The sequence below is a fragment of the Amblyomma americanum genome, chromosome 8 (genome assembly GCF_052857255.1).
Source record: "Amblyomma americanum isolate KBUSLIRL-KWMA chromosome 8, ASM5285725v1, whole genome shotgun sequence".
Lineage (NCBI taxonomy): Eukaryota > Metazoa > Arthropoda > Arachnida > Ixodida > Ixodidae > Amblyomma > Amblyomma americanum.
Window position 1 is genome coordinate 109923616 of NC_135504.1, and position 20926 is coordinate 109944541.

The 20926-nt window shown below is 42.4% G+C and overlaps 1 protein-coding gene across 5 annotated transcripts in view; it reads right to left on the minus strand.

Annotated features, from left to right (window-relative positions):
* LOC144102031 (uncharacterized) overlaps window positions 1–20926 on the minus strand; it is a 56993-nt gene that overhangs the window by 5029 nt on the left and 31038 nt on the right. For 3 of the 5 annotated variants that reach the window (XM_077635294.1, XM_077635292.1, XM_077635291.1), the window contains 4 exons: window positions 20848–20880; window positions 15510–15609; window positions 14075–14199; window positions 9609–9656 (listed from right to left, as the gene is read on the minus strand). In XM_077635294.1, coding sequence (XP_077491420.1) covers window positions 9609–9656; window positions 14075–14199; window positions 15510–15609; window positions 20848–20880 — 306 coding nt within the window. The remainder of the gene's footprint in view (window positions 1–9608; window positions 9657–14074; window positions 14200–15509; window positions 15610–20847; window positions 20881–20926) is intronic. The other 2 variants (XM_077635295.1, XM_077635293.1) reach the window with 1 other exon arrangement.

The following is a 20926-nucleotide window of genomic DNA, read 5'->3' on the forward strand; positions in this document are numbered from 1 at the left end:
AACTAGGTAAATACCGACGACACAACATAATTGCAGGTGATTTTAATCTTCCAAATGTCGACTGGGAATCGCTGACTACTGGCACGCAGTGAAGTACCAAGTGCAGACAGTCTTCTGGACATGCTGTTAGCTTATAATCTTAAGCAGGTAGTTCTACTCCCCACTCGTGTAGCTGAATCAACAGCTTCAGTGTTAGACCTAAACCGTTGTCCAAATGGCACAACAAAGGTGCACTACTGAAGTGCTTGATGAAATCTCGGACCATAAGTTGGTATTGTTTTGTTGCTCACTTTCACGTCGATCCCTGAAGATTGCTTCGAGGATCGTAACGGTAAAAAATTTTGCTTTAGCGGATCATCCTAGCATTGTTTCCTATTTAGAAGATTCACTACAATCATTCAATAGTGGTGATGATAGTACACTTTGGGTAAGGTTTAGGACTCTCTGCCGCTTCTGCCTGCATAACTTTGTTCCAGACAGAGGAAAGAAGCTAGATAGGAGAAGTACTTGCATAACTAGAGAGATAATTCACGTTAAACGCAAGCTGAAACGATATCGGAGACAAAAAAGCGCTGCCATTTCTATCATTAGCAACCTAAAAACTACAATTGCGTTACAGATACAAAAATCTACAGAGCGCTACTTTGGTGAGACGCGTGGTCGTTTCGTGAGGGAAAATGCCAGTAAATTTTGGCAGTTTCTCTCAAACAAAGGAACTGGAAAACTTGACAAGATAATTGTCGACGACTCTGCCATTACATATAAAAAAGAGATAGCCGATGCTTTTTATACTTACTTCCAAAGCGGGTTTACCAAATCTAATACAACGTTTAATGATTTCTGTCTTAACCCTCTACAAAGAAGTGTTGCTATTAGCAGAGAAGGAACAGTAGAAATAGTCCTGCGGCTAGACCGCAAGAAATCCCCCGGCCCGACAATAGTCCCACTCCCTTTTTTAAAATGTACGCTGAAATACTAGCCAAGTTTTTGGTAATAATATTTACTAAGTCTCTTGAATCGGGCATAGTACCAGATGAATGGAAAATTTCCCGCGTGGTTGCTGATTTTAAAAGTGACACCGACTGCAAGTTGGTTACTACCACCCTATTTCACTGATTTCCATCTCCTGTAGATTGCTAGAACACGTACTCACCAAATACCTCAACAGTGTTTTAGACCAGACGGTAATAATGACCAAAGCGCAACATGGTTTCTGTCGAGGATTCTCCACAACAACACAACTAGTGGTCACTGCAGATGAACTTGGCAAAGTGCTTGATTGTGTTGGCTGTAGACATGATTTTTTCAGATTATTCCAAAGCCTTTCATAGAGTTCCTCATCATAAACAAGTAACAAAAATGAAATTATTAGGCATTCGGGTTCGAATAAGCTATTTGGTCACTTCAGATTAATCAAAACAAAAGCAGTTTGTCGACATCGATGGAGCCACCTCTCGATTATTAGAGGTTTACTGAGGTGTGCCTCAGCGATTTGATTTGGGTCCAGTACTGTTCAATATCTATATAAACAACCTCACAGCAGCTCTCGAACCCTCTGTATCCGTAAAGCTGTTTGCGGATGATTGTATTATATTTAATACCATCAAAGCTGTGTCTGACCAGCTTACTTTGAACGCAAATCTACAATTATTACAACATGGTGTAACGAATGGCAAATGATTATTAACTTGACGAAACAGTTTCTCTCTGCATCAGTAAAAAGACTACGCAACTTAGTTTTACATACAACATAAATAACAATGCCATCAGAGACGTAAAATAAATATCTAGGTGTCAAAATAACGTTACGGCACAAATGGACGAAACATATCGATAATATATGTTCCTCCGCCGGCAAAAAGTTAGTACTTCTCAAGTTTCAGATGGGCGGCTGCCCCAGTGCCCTAAGACTGAAGGCATATAAATCCATTGTAAGGCCAATTCTCGAATATGCCTGCATTGTACGGGACCGCTACACCACAGATGACAACCAAAAACTAGAAAAAAAAATGCAACGTTTTGCGGCTCGCTTTATTTTCAACGGTTACTGGCGCCTAGACTCTCCTTCCGCCATGACGGGACTTGCAGACTTAAAACCACTTGCAGACAGAAGAGAAAAAACATTCTTAACTTCCTTCATTCATTATACTTTTCTCGACTTGGTATTCGACCCGAAAATCACATCGCTAGTGATTCTAGTCGCGCCTCGTGCCATAAGCATACCCTTAGCCTGAAACCTTTTTTTGCACGCCCAAATACATGTTTTCTTTTTTTTCCAAGAACAGTTTCTGAATGGAATAATCTACCGCAGAACTTTCCGTTACTTTCTAATCATTCTTGATATATTCACTGGTTGCTTAGTACATGCACTGTAACCGCATTTTCAATTGTGCGTCCCTCATAGCCTGAGTCGCTTTGGGATGTTAAACCCTCATAAACCAAACCATTTTCAATTGTGTTTTCTATGGTTTATTATGTGTCATCTATATTGTTCGGTACTATCGTACTTGCTTTGCTTTTCTCCTGTATCTATTTCCCTCTCCTGCTTGAACATACCTCATGTCCGCAGTACCCAATAAATAAATAAATATACGAGGCCAACACACTAAGTTTGTTACCACCATGATCCAGACACGAAATATTGCTATATTCGAGGTGGCACAACTAGATCCGTTGTATCCAAGGTAACAGCAGACCTGTTGAAAGAGGGAGGGAAGGCTCTGCTAAAAAAACCAACCACCCTGTATACGCAAAGCGTTACGCCCTTAAGCATACCAGGAGCTTGGAAGAACGCTAACGTTATCTTAATTCACAAGAAACGAGACGTCAAGGACTTGGAAAAATGCAAACCGATCAGCTTACTGTTCGTTGCCTATAAAGTATTTACAATGGAAATCACTAATTAAGTCTGGAAAACCTTCAAACAATCAAATGATCAGGCAGACGTCTGTAGAAGAGAGTCCACAATAGGCCTTATCAACACTATGCATCAGATAATAGAGAAATATCCACAATATAACCAAGGCCTATTTATAGCCTTCACAGATTACGAAGAAGAATTTTTATTCAGCTGAAACCTCAGGAAAAATTTAGGCATTGCGTAACCAGGGTGTAGAAGAGCCTTATGTCAAAATACTGGAAGATATATATACCAACTGCCCAGCTACCATAGTCCTCCATAAAATCAGCAATAAAATTTCAATGAGGAAGGCTGTGAGCCTGGAAGACACTATCTCGCCGATGCTATTCACCGTCGGTTTACAGCAGGTATTTCGAGGCTTGGATTGGGAACAGTTGGGGATAACAGTTAGTGGAGAATACCGCAGTAACATACGATTCACTGATGACATTGCCTTGCTGAGTCACTCAGGAGATGAATTGTAAAGCATGATCAATGATTTAGACACGCAGAGCAGAACGGTGGGTCTAAAATTTACATGCAGAATTAACATTCAGGAGTAATTTCTAACAGTCTCGGAAGGCAACAGCAGATTCCAATTCGTGTTCGAGGCGCTGGAAGTGACAAAGGGATAGTCTAATTAGGGCAGGTAATCACCGCATATCCGAATGAAGAGAACGAAACAACTAGAACATGAATGGGGTGGTGCGCATATATTAGGTTCTCTCAAGTCAGGAATGGCAGTTTACCAATATTCCTCAGGAGAAATTCATGTTATGCGCAACATAGCGAGCTACAGTAAAGAAAATGATAGGTGACTTTGGCAGACAGGAAGAGGGCACAGTGGGTTCAAGGACAAGCGCGGCTTAATGACATCCTAGTCAACATCAAGAGCAATAAATGTGATTGGGAATTGCATTTAATGCGAAGGCAAGGTAACCGATTGTACTTAAGAGTAAATGTGTATGGGAGAGGCCTTAGCCTGTCTTGCAGTGGGTGCAGTCGGGCTGATCATGATGATGATTATATCTTCATTGTTGGATGCCTCTGTCCGGTGAATACTCCATTTCTAGGGAATGCTCTGGCAGGAAAACGAGAAAAAGAGTGGAAATATGCATGGGTATTACCTTACCGGTACTCAGCTATGGGGAAGAAACGTAGACGTTACGACAAGGGGTTCAAATTTAGTTATTGCGAATGCATTGAGGTATGAAGAAAAATGGTGGGTGACGTTTACAAACAGGAAGAGAGCAGGATGGGTTCGGTTATTAACGCGGGTTAATGACATTGTAGTCGAAATCAACAGAAAAGAATAGGATTGGGGCAGGGCATGTATTGCGATTGCAAGATAACCGATTTTCGTTAAGAGCAAAGGAGTATGGGAGAGGCCTTTGCCCTGCAGTGGGCGTAGTGAGGCTGATCATGATCACCATTATATCTTTATTGCTGGATGTCTTTGTCCGCCGAATAAATTATTTTTAGGGAATGTTCTGGCAGGAAAACTAGAAGAGGAGTGTAAATATACCTAGGTATCCGATGGTAAAACCTAATTATGAAAGCAGAAAGTACAAAGGTACTCCACGTTACAAGCGTAGAAGACCTGACTTTAGTTGTCTAATGTTATGGTATGCACCATTTTTGAGACACAGCAAGCCAGGCTTTCCTCTCATAACTTTTCTATTCTACACTGCAACTTGTGGAGCATGCGAAGAAATTACTATAATTTTATAGCTTATTTGTCACAGTATTCTTTCCGATGTGACATCGTTGCTGTTGCAGAAGATTGGTTAAAGGAAGAGGAATCTGTTTTTGTACTAGGTTCTGGAATGCTATCGCTTCCTAAGTGTAGCTGTGCGCGTGGCGGCGGTGTTCCCGTTTCAATGAAAGCTTGACCTGAGTATTGCACTTCCGATGTTAAAAAGGACAGTAGTTTAACAAGTGAAACTGTTTCAGCCTGGCCTTATAAGTGGCTTGATTTATCACCGCCCGGGTTCCAATGTGGAAACATTCATTTCCGGTATCGAAATAGTTTGATGTCACATACGACAACAAACAGTCCCACCGGAGTCTGCGGCTATTTTAACAGTGACCTCTTATGAGACGACTGCATGGACTACATTTTTTATTCCTTCATTGAATCTAAACACCATAATTAACTCTCCAACTCAGATAAACAGTAAATCTGCGTCTCTTATAAACCATATGTTCAGTAATCTTGACATGAGTTTCCAGTTCGGTGTGTGCGATATTGTTGTTGGCGGCAATTTTCCTTGTTAATGGTCTCGCCAAGATCCTGTATGTTATCGGCTAGTTAAAATCGCCAAAGCGATCTTTTCGTATTGAATATGTGGGTTAGAAATCTGTTCAGTCTATGAATTTCGAAAGCCTGCGTGTTGAAAACGTAAACACTGAATTCAAAAAATTTATTTTGTACATTATAAGCACAATTACCAAATAAACACGTAAATAGGTAAACCATTTTTAAAAAGAGAACATTTGCACTAAATAAATCGAGGATTTATTAGTAATAAAAAAGGATTCAAATTACAATAACTGGAAGAAAAACAAAGAAAATGAGCATTACCACAAGCATTACAGGAAGAAGCCAGTAGGAATGATTATAAAACCAAGGAAATTAGAATATGCGCTATTGGTTAAAGAAAAATTGGCAGTGGCTTAGCTCAGCTATGCCAGGATATACGCAGCGAAAGCTAATTAAGGCATAGCTTGGTTAGCCCTGGTTAATCTTGATTGCAAGTGCACGTTAGTCTGGTTGTCTGGCTAGTTGTTGTCACGTGGTTCGTCACGCGGTTGATCACGTGACCTGTCATATGGTGGGTCACGTGGTGCGGGGCGACCATGGTGGGAATGCGGCCACGGCGGGAATGCGAGCATGGCGAAACGGCGAGTTCGTGGTCAATGTAGCTTTCGCTACAAAACAAAGGCAATGCAGTACAATTATGGAACACAGACAAGTAAGTGAATTGAATCGATAGAATCCAGCCACATCCTATAATATCTCTTCCGCAAATTGCTAATCTTTTCAATGATTACGTCGTTAATATTGGACTTCGCCTTGGTAGTCTTTTCCCAATCCTGTTACCTACCTCGTCTACACCTAAACCTGTGAGCAATAATTTCTATTTTCACGATATCACCACTGAGGACATAAGATCTTTGATGACTGAAATGGCTTTGAACAGAGCAATTCGTTCTGATGGCATTCATACAACGTAATTAAAGATAACATTGCTATCCTCTGTCGTTACTTACGGCACTCTTTCATCACTCCCTATAAAATAACTGTTCCAAGGGCATATCCAAAATTCTTAAAGCAGTTTCCATATATAAAGCAGGAGATCCGAACCATCTAGGTAGTTACTGGCCTATATCTGTACTGAGTATATCAGCACAGTCTTCGAAAAGCAGGCAGTGTAATCTCGTTAAAAATTTCTGGAACGTAAAGATATTATTACACCTCAGCAACACAGCTTTCTTACAAAGAGATGAACTTCTACAGAAGGATTAACTTTACTACAATTTAGTAATTCAGCCATGCCTCAAAATAACATAGCTGTCATTGTTTTTTTAGATTCTGAGAAGGCATTTGACTTGGTTTGTCATCCAGTCTTATTGCAAAAATAGGAAAGGTATGGTTGTGCTGACAGTTCAATGAATTTCTCCCATTGGTATTTATGCTGTCAGAAGAAAAGTGTACATATGACTGATTTCCTCAGATGTCTAAAATATAACATATGGCGTATCGCAGGGTTCTGTTATGAGTCCCTTATTGTTTCACTTAACATAAACGATCATCCGCAGCTACTTCAGTCATCTGAAGTAGTAATGTACGCAGATGACATCGCTTTGTAGTCAGTGCTGAATCTCCCTCGGTAATTCAAACCACATTAACGTGTAAACTGAAGATCTTGTCTTCCTGGCTCTTAGAAAACCGCTGAACGCTGAAAGTAGCCAAAACTGTTGGCGTCATTTTTCACTCTATGCACAAGAAAACCAAAAGACAATTGCTCTCACCCATGGTAATAGCTACAGCAACTTTCTTCATTTAAAAAATGATGGGTTATTTTTGACGGCCGTTTACTTTGGAAACAGCAAATCAACGACAAATGAAAAAATTAGTTTTCAAATGCTACATGCTCATTACTGCGAGATATTACTTTAAATGACATGTGTTACGCTCCCTCTATTTCTCGTCCTGGCATTCACCTATCAGTTACTGTTGTGAATCTTCGGGAAAAACATACAAAAACCTCCTTATCGTCATTGGGTGAGCACCTACGGTGAGAACCTGATAGAGTTCAATGGAGCCAAAATATGAAACGAATTGCCGATTGAGGCAAAAATGGCCAGAAGCTTTAAATCAACCTGTAAATTGCGCTACAAGTATAATCAAATTTTGCACGAAACCCTCGCTATAAGAATTCTGCTTCCTTTTATTTTTTGTGTAAAGTTTTCTTTCGCAGTGTTATTCTATGTGCTTACATGATTTTTTGTATTTTAGAGTCTCTTGTATTTTCGTCTATTTGTTTCTTTTAGGGGATACGTTAGCCACAGCTGGCAAAGGGCAGGGCTAATTTGAGAGACATGGGAGAGGCCTTAGCCCTGTAGTTGGCGTAGCCAAGCTGATGATAATGAAGATTTACTTTTTCTTATTTTTGTTGTTTTTATTTTGCAAATGCCTACTATTACAGTAGTACAGCTGTGTGCACATTATAATTTATTTCTTCAGCCCTTCACCCTCTGCACCTGTTAGTAATTTTCCTGTTAGTAATTTTAGCCATGTGGCTGATTAAGCATGTGGTGGTATTTGAAGCTTGTGCAAGAAAGAACCTCAGCCTTCAATCTGTTTTTGTGGTTAAGAGCCTAGCGTAAAATCAAAACGAATAGGGCACTGCAAATTTTAAAAGGGTAATAATTCTCTAAAGCCATGAACTCAAAGCGCCATCTATGCGTAAAGGCTGAACATGCGTACCAGCATGAAGTGAACATTTTAGGCAAATTTTCGACGGAACCGTCTTAGCGCCCAAATTTTAACCATTATTTACGCACGTCCACAGATGCCGCAACGCTGTAACTATACTGAACTTTTCGTGCAATAGTCACAGCGCAGTTCAGTACTGCAAAGATTTCCATTGCCTAGCTTCTAGAAAGTATTCATTCAAAGGTTCTTTCTCTTTTATTTATTGGGCATTATTTTCATCTTTTGTCTGTGTGAATCTTCTTCATATTTTTACGTCTCTTATTTGTCCATGGTTTTTCTTTCCACTGTCTGGTTTTTCTAGCATCGGTATGCTTCATGAAGGAGTGGGCTGTTTGTCGTCCGGAATATCAACCCGCGATTCGTGGCAACTGTCGAAATGATTTGAAGGGCAACGCCTGTGGAGAGGGTGAGAGCGGTTATCACTTCCCATGGCTATGCGGCTACGTCTTTAACTGGCCCCTGCGTCGACAGAAAGGCTTCCGCTGGGAAGGTGGCGTCCGTGCGGCCGCACTCCTGTGGACGGCTCACTTAAGTTATTTTACCGAAACCTCACGCTATAACAAAGTCATGTTTTCCTAATTGGTTTCTCATCTGCCGTTATTCATACCAGACACCACATTTCACGAGAGCCGTAATACTGCTCTCTCGTGCGTTATGTCTGCATGTGTTCTGCTTTATCCAGGACGTTTGTTCAATGAAATGCTAATGATAGTGTTGCAAAAATTACCTGTGGTTTAGGTTTGCTTAAATCAGGTGCAAAGCGTAAGAAACCTCCGACTTTGCGTCGCTAGTTACACGTACCACCTGAACTACTTGCTGTTGTTTCTTCGCAGTAGCATTCTTCCGTCGTTTCTCGACGTCTGTCGCACGTTCTTCTACTGTCTCTTCGGCACAGCGTTTTTTCTTAGCCTCACTGAAACTTTAAACCTTCGCTTTCCGGGGCCTATCACGACAGGATGGTCTTCATCCTTTATCGCGAAACAGGTTTCTAGCAACCCCCCCCCCCCCACCCCCCGCGGCTCGTCGTTGGTATATATACACAGCTCTCCATTGACGTCACAGACGGTGGCTCTGCCCTCGTTGTCAAGCAGAGTATCTATCACCATGATTTATGTGCTTGTTTACTCAAATTCCTTTTATATGACGTCACTGTCATCAGACATCGCAAGTTGTCTCACCTCTTAAACCTTTGACATTGACCTTGACCTTGGCGAGATTTGGGGGCGGCCCACCATCTTTGTTTGGCATATATGCGCCACCAAAGCCTACGTGACTTTGCTCCACGGTTTGACCTCTACATCTTTTCAAGGTTATAACCGGAACAACACTACCCTCTTGAAAACCGGGCGTGGTGAAGCTTTCGCTTCAACATAGTCGCCAATTCCGCTTACGGGAAGTACAAAAGCACAAAAACAAACCAAATACTGGGTTCCTAGAAGTATCGTAGCAGTGATATGTCCCTAGAAGCGATATTTCATGCCATCGTAGTCCACTCAAGAACTTCATGTGTAACTTATTTTGTAAAGCACACATCCAACAAACAGAAATAGAGCAATCACAGAAAATGCGTTGTACTCTTTCTGGATGCATGGACGCTTTCATATCGATTAGTGTCAGTTATTTTCGTGACCAATTGATTCCTGCTGCCTAATGACCATGCACTCTTTACAAACTAGCACTAATAATATTAAGCATTAATGAACTTACGTCCACTTCTTGACCAGCTTCACAGAGCTTCAAAGTTTCATTTATGCACTGAAAAAGAAAGGCATTCTTTTCAAACAATATGAGGTGATGTCCTGCGCAAAAGATAAGTTTCCTAGAAGAGTTAACAAAAAATATATTTTACACATGCTCAAAGCAGCACAATTTGTGTGTATCTTAGCTGATAAGACATCTTAAAAAATATTGGCCAGAACCACTAGCACCTAAAAACCGTAAATTTCATTTTAGCTGAAAATATGTGCGAAAGATGGCAATTGATTTATTTCGGCTAAAATATCCTCAACATACGTGTTCCACCTATTTCATGTTGATTCTTATTTGTTGCTTAACACTACACATGTCATTTACCTTTCCAATGTTTGCGACCTTTTATATCTTATCCTAACTTCATGAAAAATTTATTTTATATCATCCTAGCGTGGTCCCTGAAGCAACAAGAGCGCTCAACGGTGCCCACTTTGGAAAGCACCTTTTTCGCTGAAGTTGTTTCCTTCCGCGGGCCTCGTCCTGCTTATCAGTGTTCAGGATAGTTTTTCACGCGTGTGCGTCTGACTGCGGCTCTGAGGTCATGTGGCGCACAAATAGCACTTTAGTTTTCATTTTTGTAGCATATGGCTGAGAGTAATATGGACATTTCACAGCACTATCAACACAGGCGTGCTGCGAACGACAGCGGCACTAGTGCCTGCTGATACCACATGATCTGGGTGCCAGGGCGCTCAGCTGTTTCTACGAATGCGAGCGCTCACGCGCTCAGCCACTGGCAACAAAATCAGATTGATTCGAGTGGAGTTGCGGCTTTAGCCCAGACTGTAAAGAAAGTCTTCAGTGTTACTTTCAGAAAAGCACAGTGTTTACACGGGTTCCGTGAAGACCGGTCACCTTCCCGTAGAATCTGGAGAGATGAACCTGCCTTGTATCGGCAGCTGCAGACAGGGACCTTTTCCCCGCCTGAAAACCGGCATGTCGGTCACCTCACCAATACCAATCAAGCATGTAGCTTTTGCACACGCCCACACCCCTTTCCCTTTTTCTTTATCACATGGTGTGGCAGTGTGCCAACTATTTTTTAGGCGTGAATTTTTGCGCGCACTCATTTTGTCGAAGCGTATGGATTTCAGTGGTTGTGCTTGGACGCTGTGTTTAGCTCCTGCTGTAAACTGACACCACATCACGGATGTAGCGCGCAGCAGACGCGGTGACTCCTGATGAGTCCTACGACTCGTACACCCTTTAAAACCATTCAGTGAGTCCATTTTAACGGTATCTGATGATATATCCTAATTTGTCGTTAACAGATTAATGCGCATCCGTTGTTTTTCACAGGGCCACATAGGTACATAGATGTAGTGCCTGCTGTGCTATGCCTCGCCTTATCTAAAAAGAAAGCATCACTGACTTTCCTCGCCGGAAAACCCGCCGGACATCCTGCTGTGCTGCTAACTTGGATTCGGGTCAACATCAGACACAGTACGCCCTGACAATACCTGAGGACTTGATGCAAGACAATCTATGTGGTGTCATGCTTCGCTTTCCGTGAATAATACTTCGAGCTACAACAAGGCTATTGTGCGAATTCAGCCTACAAAAGTTTTAATATTTAAAAATTATGCCCTGTTGGCGCTGAACAGTTGCATCGAAACGGTTAATAACTTTCCAGAACTGAGTCTTGGTAGTTAGGTGCCTGCACAAGGCGGTTTCCAGAACTGTTAGAATAGATTGCAGGTCCTTAGTTATCTATTGTCAGTGTTAAGCGTTACACAAAAGAGTGCTTTCCAGCTAATCGATTTACTTCGCCGAACATATTACGTTGTGCAGTCTACATAGGAAAACGTTTCGTGTCAGCTGACTGCAAAAATATATATATATATATATATATATATATATAGGTAATGGACTTTCCATATACCTTCTGCGCCAAAGATCACACATTATTCTGTACAGGTTACGCAGGTAGACTTAGGACGCCTTAAAAACTTTTAGTAAACTATTTTTGACCATGTTGCAACAGCCGCGGTAGCATGGTAAAGCGTGTTTACAGTGTTTTAGAGCAGGCCAGATTTGAGCCACTGCGCAGATCAATACTTGAGCCTTTATTAATGTGTAACCATTACTCGGCTCGTGCGTGGGGTTTACAGAATGCGTGGACACTTACCCGCGCTTACCCGAGTTACGCGAGGTAGTAACTCGGGTAAGCTCGGGTAAGTTCCGAGGAGTGCCGCGCAAGCTACAGCGAACAGGAGGAAGCTCGGGTAAGTTCGGAGGAGCGTCGGGCCGGCTGCGCGATAAGTTGTTTGGGAAGAGCAACATGAATCGCACAACTCCTACGGGTGGCTATGAGACCAACAGCCACCTACCAGTGCAGTGGCGCATCGCTTAACCGCTGCTATAAGCTGCTATACTGCGTGTTAGTGGTATGACGACCCACCACCATTTAAGAGTGCCAAGTAGAAAATTACCAATTCAGCATATGTGGGCATAAACCCACGGAGCTCCGAATGTTGTGCAGTTTGGTGCCAACACGAACTAAGTTACGCAAACGCACAAACCACAAATCTGCAAACGGAAACAGCAGTAATGCACAAGGCTTTCGCATTCATAGCGCGTAAGCAGAGTTACGAGTTCCCCCGGTAATTTTTCTTTATTGTTGGTGTATCCGATTTGACCTCTGTTTAGCTGATGAGCTGGTTCTTATTCTTGAGACAATATGACCCCAATAAGGCCACAAATCACTCATGAAAACCCATAGCCTAGTTCCAATGTGTCCTTTTGCCGGCAATAGAATGGTCCGCCAAATATCACATATATTTAAATAAATACGGAAATTATCCTCTTCAACTTATGTGCAATCATAAAAGTCTAACTTTTAGGTAAGGCATGTTGCCAATGAGGTGCAAACAACACAAGTACACTCACGAAGATACAGAGAGCATTACTTTAAACTGGTTTATTGAAGCTAAGATTCATGTTCATGAACAAACTGAATAGGGTACATAACAGTAAGCTAAAAATGCACCGTCATTCATTCCATGCATCTTAGAACAAAATGTGTAGTTTAACAAGCGTGGTCTAGCTGAAACTTAGTACAATAGTAGTCTTCTTCATTCTCTTTCTGTTAATTATGTCCGTCTCATAATATCGATTCGCTTCAGAAAGCCGAACATCGCACAGTATTCAGCGAGCAAGGAGTTCTCCGTGGAACAGAATATTCTGCATAAAAATGTATGCCTCTGTTCTTCCTGTCCTGTATTAAATGCCTTCTCCTCATCGTTCGTCTTAAATCCTTCTCTGGTCGGCTTTATCATTTTAGGATGAGTTGCCCAATAAGGATGCATAAACTGCTATTTAAAGCCTAACGAGAAGATTCAATGCAGTATGAAATATCAGTCTAGGGATCACGATCGCACTCGAAAGCTCTCTACGCAAATAAATTGTTTTGCTGTGTCTCGAATAACAATTTACATCAAAATCTAGGAAAACATGGATGGCAGGGCTTACATACAACTCCGAAATACGATCGATCGTGGACGTTACTGATCGCTAAAAGTTTATGTAACTTTTTTCGTTTGATTGGAAAATTCCTCAAAACAGGCGCACTGTGTTTTGTAAACCTCAACTTTAAATGTAATAAACGACTAAAGAAGTATAAATAAAGGTACAACGAACTTTAATTCCATCATTACGTTAACAGGTTACCGGTGAAAATAATAATTTGGCTTGCGTTGGCTAAGGTAAAGGAAAAAAAAAGTTCTGTTCAGTAGAACAATATAGCGCAGAATGCAAACGTGTGTTTCCGCAATGTTTTAGCACCCTAAGAAGTGTGTTGTGTTCAAAGCTTCTGTTTTGCATGGACGGCTCTCACCAGCAGTGAGCCACCCGTGACAGGCTTGCGCTTTTGAGGGAAAGACATCAGTAATATTATACGTGGAAGCGAGTAAAGTTTCAGTGATAATATCAGGGCACAAATATTAAGCGTACAAGCATTTAACGTGCATAAAATCATAGCTGCTAGAAAAGACGACTATGTTTCTCCAAAAGTAATTCTGCGTAAAAGAGGTTGCAAAAAAAAGTATACGTCCCCAGACCAGTGCAGTAAGAAATTCTGTATTCATCTCAGTCGCTTGTTAGCCCCACCATGGAACGACAGCGAGAAGCGTAGCTGCACTGAATGTGCTGAAGCAAATCAACCTCAAGTCATAACGGCATATTGCACGGCTCATAGAAAATTTGGCATCTTTTCTTCCTACATTCTCTCGCATCTTGTCTTAATGTTACGATGTCTCGAAACTCCTAGAAAAAAAAAGCTTGTATCTCCGACGGCGGCATCACATCTTTTTTACAATAAAGAACAAGGAAATGCTTGTAAAACGTAGTTTTTCACACTACAAATGTGGCTACTATACTCGTCAAATGTTGACATTTCACACGGCAGGCTGACCGCTACTCACCTTTTCAGTGCTTTTTGGCAATGTCACTTGGAAATAGCCGCCGCAGGTCGTGTGTTTGGCCAAAAAAAGTTCGTCAGGAAAAGAGGAAAGACCTAGCTGCGCTAGGCTGGTGGCTCCGATGTAAACTGGAATAGAAATATAGCCTCCGTCAGGAAGTCAGTAACGCTAGTGCAATAAAAATATTGGGGCTATAAATACAAAAATACCTTCAGTGGGAATACATTAGCGGAAGCGTCGGAAGGAAAAAAATTTCTGAGGGACGAAGTAACGTTTGTAAACTTGCATTTTCATTCGTTAAGGACATGAAACAGCTCTGAAATTGTTGACAGTTTCCTGCATAGTGCAATATTTTTCTGTTCTCATAGGAACATGAATTTCTTCAAGGAATCGCTCAGACAAATTAATACCTATGGTTCATGCGAGAGGCAATACAAAATGAACAATGAACGCTTCCCTTGGTCTTTCTACGAACAGAGCAAGGAACGGCGCACATTCGGCACCTTCGTTTGGCACAAATTTTATTTACTCGCATAAGCTCTCATTCTGCCCAACTCATGCTAAAAAGAGGCTTTTGTATATTACTTCTGCTTGCATAAACTTAGCAATGACTCCAGCAAATCTCTGAGGCCGTCTGATCGCATAACACCAAATAAAACATCCATACTTCTACACCCTTCTCGTGTACGGGTGACAACAGCACGGCAACCATTACACTGCGGTTCAGAACCCCATACCCGGTTATACTGGCGACAGGCCTTTGCAGACAGACATTTTTAAGATGCCAATCGGCACTGATATGTTTCAGTTTATCCGTTGTTCTAAGAATCTGAGATGCTGCTGAATTTGGCTAGCATGTTTGTTTACTTTCATTCCGTTCAGTTCTTTCCACAGGCACGTGACAGATTGCAATGAACTAAATTAAACAAAATAGTTACCAACCTCAACAGTTGTGTTATTTATTGCTCAGATCCACCAACAGAACTTTTATATTTTAGGAGGGGAAGAGGGGGCTAAATGCTTTCGATGGAATTTTCTGATGCTAAAATTTCACATTTATGCCTATGAATTTTCTCCCCCAAGAAGTCAGCGTTATAAATATCGCCCCAACACTAACAGTAACAGCGCTCGCGATAACTGTGGGAGCCCTGAATTTCAGGGTTTATGGTGTGGTTAAATGTTCGCGATTGTTATATTATACGACATGAGGGCGCGTACTTTTGCTATAAGTGTACGAGATATACCACATTTATAGTCGCCCTTTAACGACGCTGTTCCCGTTTCTGTCCCAGCCATGTTTCTTAGCGGCTACGCGGTACATCATACTATTGTCCCTTCAACCATAACAACCCCTCCCTACTCCGCATTCTACACCGTGACAAAATATTCATAATGTTCAAGTAGAAGACAAGAGGCCAACAGCCGGGAAAGAACACACCCTCGCGGTCTTTATCCCAGGCGAAATCTGCGACCATAAACCTGAGCCATTTTAGAGCGAACGGCCTGTAGATCTTTCCAAAAAGTCCAACCATGATGCACTGAAAAATAAAGTAATAACATATAAAAGACAAATAAAATAACATATATATTTTTGGTGCCATCTAAAAAAAAGAATCCTATTTTAATGCTTGATCATTGATGATCAGTCGGTGACTAAATGCTCACAGTAAAATATAGCTTCTATAATTAATTCACTATTTCATACCAATGAGCGAAATTCTGTTCATATCACTTCTGTGTGCGTGCGTAGATTTGATGGCCCGCACGAAAGCGATCACAGGGAGACAGATGTGCAGCACGAAGTGGTCTAAACCTGAGCCTTTATCTCACAGTCTTCTATGTAGCAAGGCTGATTCGACGCTTTAACATGAATTGACTTCATGCAGTTACGTGCACTTTGCCATAAATAGTAGTTCTTATATTTCACTTGCACACCATGATAAATACACCACCTTCAAAAGAAAACAAAATAAAGCAGCTAAACTACCCTTCAATGCGAACAGTTCATGTTGCCGTATTTTGGATTCGCATGAGAGCTCTAAGCAGCGCTACGACACGCTACACCGGCCAATCTCCTATGTCTCCGGTGAAATATTGCGGTTGTGGACGCCGCACCGCAAGTGTGTTTTCTTATCAGAAGCTCCTGTCCCACTACACTGTCTGTTTTGTTGTGCTGGAGAACATCAGTGATGTGAACTACGTTTTATCGCGCCTACTTACAGTGTCTGATGATCACGAAATGCCCAGGTGGCTCGTATCGCTCAGATCAAAAGATTCAATCCTCGAAAACCTGTTTATCATTCCATGGTGGCATCGTCTGCGAAGGGGTAAGTGTCGCGTGCTTGGTGTCGGCGACGAAGCTGACCAGAAGAAGAGTTTTTGAGGTGGTGGTGGTAAGAACTTCATTTTAAGCAAAAAATGAATAAAAAAAGTCCTCAAGGGGGGCTCCTGCTTGTCCAAGAGTACATGGACAGGGGCTTCACAGAGAGGTCAGTCCACTAGCCGTGTTTGGCCAGCTGGTTGAGACACTCGCAGAGCGGCCTTCCATGATTGAGCTGGCCGTCTGCTTCTGTTTGTGTGGAATGTGGTTTCCTTCAGGGATACGGGTGTGTCTTATGCAGAGAGATAGGAACGAAAGCCAAATTGGTTGTTCGATATGAATCTCGAGGTTTCCAGAAAGAGTTCCAGTCTGTTGAGGTCGACATGCTCAAATAAATTTCCCACGAAACTGCTGAGGGAGACTGACCGAAGGTAGAAGAGGCTGGTCGCCTTTAGACGAGATGAGATCCCGTCCGGAATGTTGTAAATAGACGCCTGAGTACGTGCTCGCGGCGTGCTGAGCAGGTAATCATATTAATTAATAAACTGCTGAGCTTTCAATACATATCCGTGGCGTTTTCACAACGCACAAACTTGTTAAATTAAATCTCGTACATCCCTGTTTAAACAAATGGGTAACCCACACTGCTTTCTAGTAAATACTAATATCATAAGACTTCCTTCAAACAATTATTATCTTTTAGCTAAAGTTCTTATTATGGTAAGTTAAGTGCACATTCTTAGTCTGTGGCATTTAGAAATACACTTCTTTCGGGTATTCGATTATCAAAGACTGGTTTATGGGGTTTAACGTCCCAAAGCGACTCAGGCTATGAGAGACGCCGTAGTGAAGGGCTCCGGAAATTTCGATTACCTGGGGTTCTTTAACCTGCACTGACATCGCACAGCACACGGGCCTCTAGAATTTCGCCTCCATCGCAATTCGAACGCCGCGGTCGGGATCGAACCCGCGTTTTTCGGGCCAGCATCCGAGCGCCATAACCACTCGGCCACCGCGGCGGAGATCATCAAAGACTCACAAGCTTGAAGAAGCTTTAGAGATAGATTATGTTCCCTCAAGAGGAAGCAAGCATCCCATCGCCGCGCACCACTGCTTTCCTCCTCTCCGCTGAAAACTGCCTACAGCAGCCTTTTTTTGTAATAAATTCTTCTACTTTCGTGTCCATCGGGTGGGACGCGCGCTCACCAGTCAACCCTCCCGCTACCCCATTCCACTCTGCAGGAATTCTAAAGCTTCGCGCATTGTGAAACTGTTGAAGCCACTGAGTGGCACGTGCGGTCGAAAAAAGCCTCCAAACGCATCGCAACGCCTCTCGGCTACTGTGCATTTTTGAGAGGCTAACTGCAGCACCGCGAACTTACACTACAAGTTTTCATTTGCTCAGAAGCGTAAACGCTGTCAATCCTATTTGACGGTTTTGTAGCGATAGCTACACTACGATAGCATTCGAGCCTTCAGCATGGCGGCGCCGTGGCGGGGGCAGCGCCGCCACGCTGTCACGTGACCAGCCACGTGGTGCGGAGTGGCTACTTCTGCCGGCGACGCGGCTCGCTGGCGAAACCGAGCTGCCACAGCTATGCGCATGCGCGGTGTCAAGTGAGAGGAAGATGAAGGAACGCCCAGCAAAACGGAGCGGCGACGGACTGACTTTGCAATTCGACTGAGCAAGTTCTACTCGGCCAGCTGTAGCTATCGCGGCACTGCAGGTTTAACCAGAGCTAAACCACCGCCAATTTTTTTCGCAGTCATGTTCTGAACAGCGGAATTTTCTCGTAGTGTTGTTTTAACGCTGCAGCGTTAAAAGCCTGTTAGGCAGAAAATCCGGCGTCGGCGTTGTCGTTGTGAGCGATAAACCGGGTGGCGTAGGTTGCACCACGCAGCCTCCCCCGAAGAAACAACCTAGGTGGGCAGCCTAGGTGACGTGACCTAACTGAGTCATCAAAACCTACCCACTAAATTGTGAGAAAACTAACCACACTGGCAGGTGGCTGTTAACTCAACGCTCGGTCTCGATTGGGTGCTCGCGAAGAGCAACCTAGGTCGCACAAGACCCACCGGTGGCAGCACCTGCCATCGCAGGGCAATGGCGCATCCTTGAACCACTGGCTCCACTGCGCAAGGAGTGGTATGAGGACTCGCAGGGAGATATGAAAATTAAATTGACAATGATCAGTTCCGCCTATTTGGGCCTTAACTCAGTAACACTATCGCGTCGTAACATAAGGGCGGAGTTCAGTATCTCCTCCCTATTTTATCATCTTGCTAGCTTCCCACCTCGCTAGTGTGTGTTCTGTAATCTTACCGTACTCGATTTCGGCGTCCTTTAATGCGCGGGTTGTTATTCTAGCCCTATGTTTTTACCCTGCGTTTCCAGGAATAAGGGACATCGCTTTTGCTCACTTTTTTTTCAGTCACGTGCAGCACGAGAAGAATATAACTGGTGTATTTTTGTGTGGGAGGGGGGGGGGGGGGAAGAAAATCATCACGGAAGTGGATATATGATCTCAATACCTCTCTATATGTTGGGTGCAAAGTCACGACAATTCTACGTGTATGTGAATATGTATGCACTGGCTTATAGCCCTCTAAACTGAGCTAAAGTTACCGTGTTGCGAAATTATTTTCGGGCAGTTTTTTACCGTATTCTGAAAAACAAGACACCGAATATTGTGAATTCCAGTGGATGTTCTATATGAAGCCCCTCAAAAAGAAATTGAAGGTGGAAGGTGTTCAAAAGGCATGTTTTTGTGTCTCGAAAGAGCCCTAAAGTCTCGGCGTTTGTATGCCCGCCTATAGTTACAGCACGTTGAGTGGTTTTGTAACCGACGTGAAGCTAGACACGGGGAGGTCGCTGCATTTGACTTGTGGGGAAGATCCGCTAGAACCTAAATTCTGGGGAAAATGCCTCTTCGTTATGTGTACGATTACTTCGAACAAGGAACCCTGTTCCTTGCATTCAAGCTTCGTAAGCTACAATGCTTAGCTGCGTTACCTAGCAGTTGACCAATTTGCCTGTAAAACGCAGCTCCATCCAGGGCGCGGTCCCAGCGCGCGCTAATTCGTCGCGTGCGACTTTGTCATGCAGCCATATGAACCGGTGAGTATGCTCTGGAAATGCAAGTAGCTAAATGTACAAGAACCATTTTTTTTTTCAAGTCCAAACAAGGTTGTTTGTTTGTTTTCTGCCTATCGACCCTTTTGCTCAAGCATTGCTGGCTGCTGCACGACATGAGGACCGACATTAGAGCACAGTGGCAATAGCTTATTTTGCTGAAGAAGGCGTGGCAAACAGTAAGAAACATAGTGAAGTACACTTTAGGAACAAAAATTTCATAAATGCTAATCTCCTCTGCTTGCTTTTCGCTAAGGCCCAAGATACAACTCACTCCAAATCTCCCTGAATTCGGCTTCCTTGTTTCTTTATTTTCCCACCAAAACTGAATCATTATTCTAGAAGTAATATAACTCTCAGACATTAAGATTAAGTTGCCTAAACACGAAAATATCGTAGTGATTCAGTGAAAACATTTACTTAGGTGTTGCCTAGCCCCATGACCACTAGGAAAGCATGAATATATTTTTGTTAATTAAATGGTAAGTTGTGTGCGCTAAAAAACAAAGCCCACACTTTCTACATCTCGTGAATGAGGCAGCTGTATTTGTAAACAAATGAATATATACCCACCAGGGGTCCAGAGAGAGCACAAATAAAAATTCAGGAACGCAAGTCGGAGATAGCGTAGCAGAAATTGATACATCGCAACAGGCATTGGCAAATAATGTAACATCCTGAGATGATGATCAATGACGCTATGGGTAAAAGCATGGATACTAAGTAAAACAAAGCGAAACATAACGTTGTCAAATGCGGAATACGGTGAGGAGCAGTGACGTGACAAGTTCAGGAAGTTTCCTAGCAGTTGATGTCGCGGCCAGTTTAAGCACATTAAATGAGATATGGTCGAAAATTAAGCAGACATTGGTACATTAGTTTAAGTATCAAGTTGAGCATTTATAGTTTCTGAATACTAGCGTTAATCTAATCGTTGTGCGGGAGATGCCTCATAAATATTGTGAGTACTTTACTTTGAAGCGCAATTCCATGCCGGGAATAGCCCCAGTAGTTCTGCGGCTACTTTTCCGTTGAAAGAATTCACGAACACTATAAATAACAAAGTGCAGCATTTCACAAAGATACCTCCTCTGAAAATCTCTATATTTCTTGTCTTGTGGAAATAATATTTCTTTTATTATCTAATTCACATTTCTTTTGCATACTCTTGCTCATCGTGAATCTTTTATAACTTTTATTTTATGCACACATTCCCGCACTTTTCCTGCTCTTCCTTGGAAAGAAGTTCGTCCTTCGTTTTGAACATCTTTTACTAAACAATATCTATGAAATAAAACCTGTAATGAGATGTTAACTACTCACTTTGAGGAGTGGCTGAATTTCTACGACATCCCCCTGTAAAAAAAGTTTCACACAGCAAAATTCAGAAGTCGTGACTACT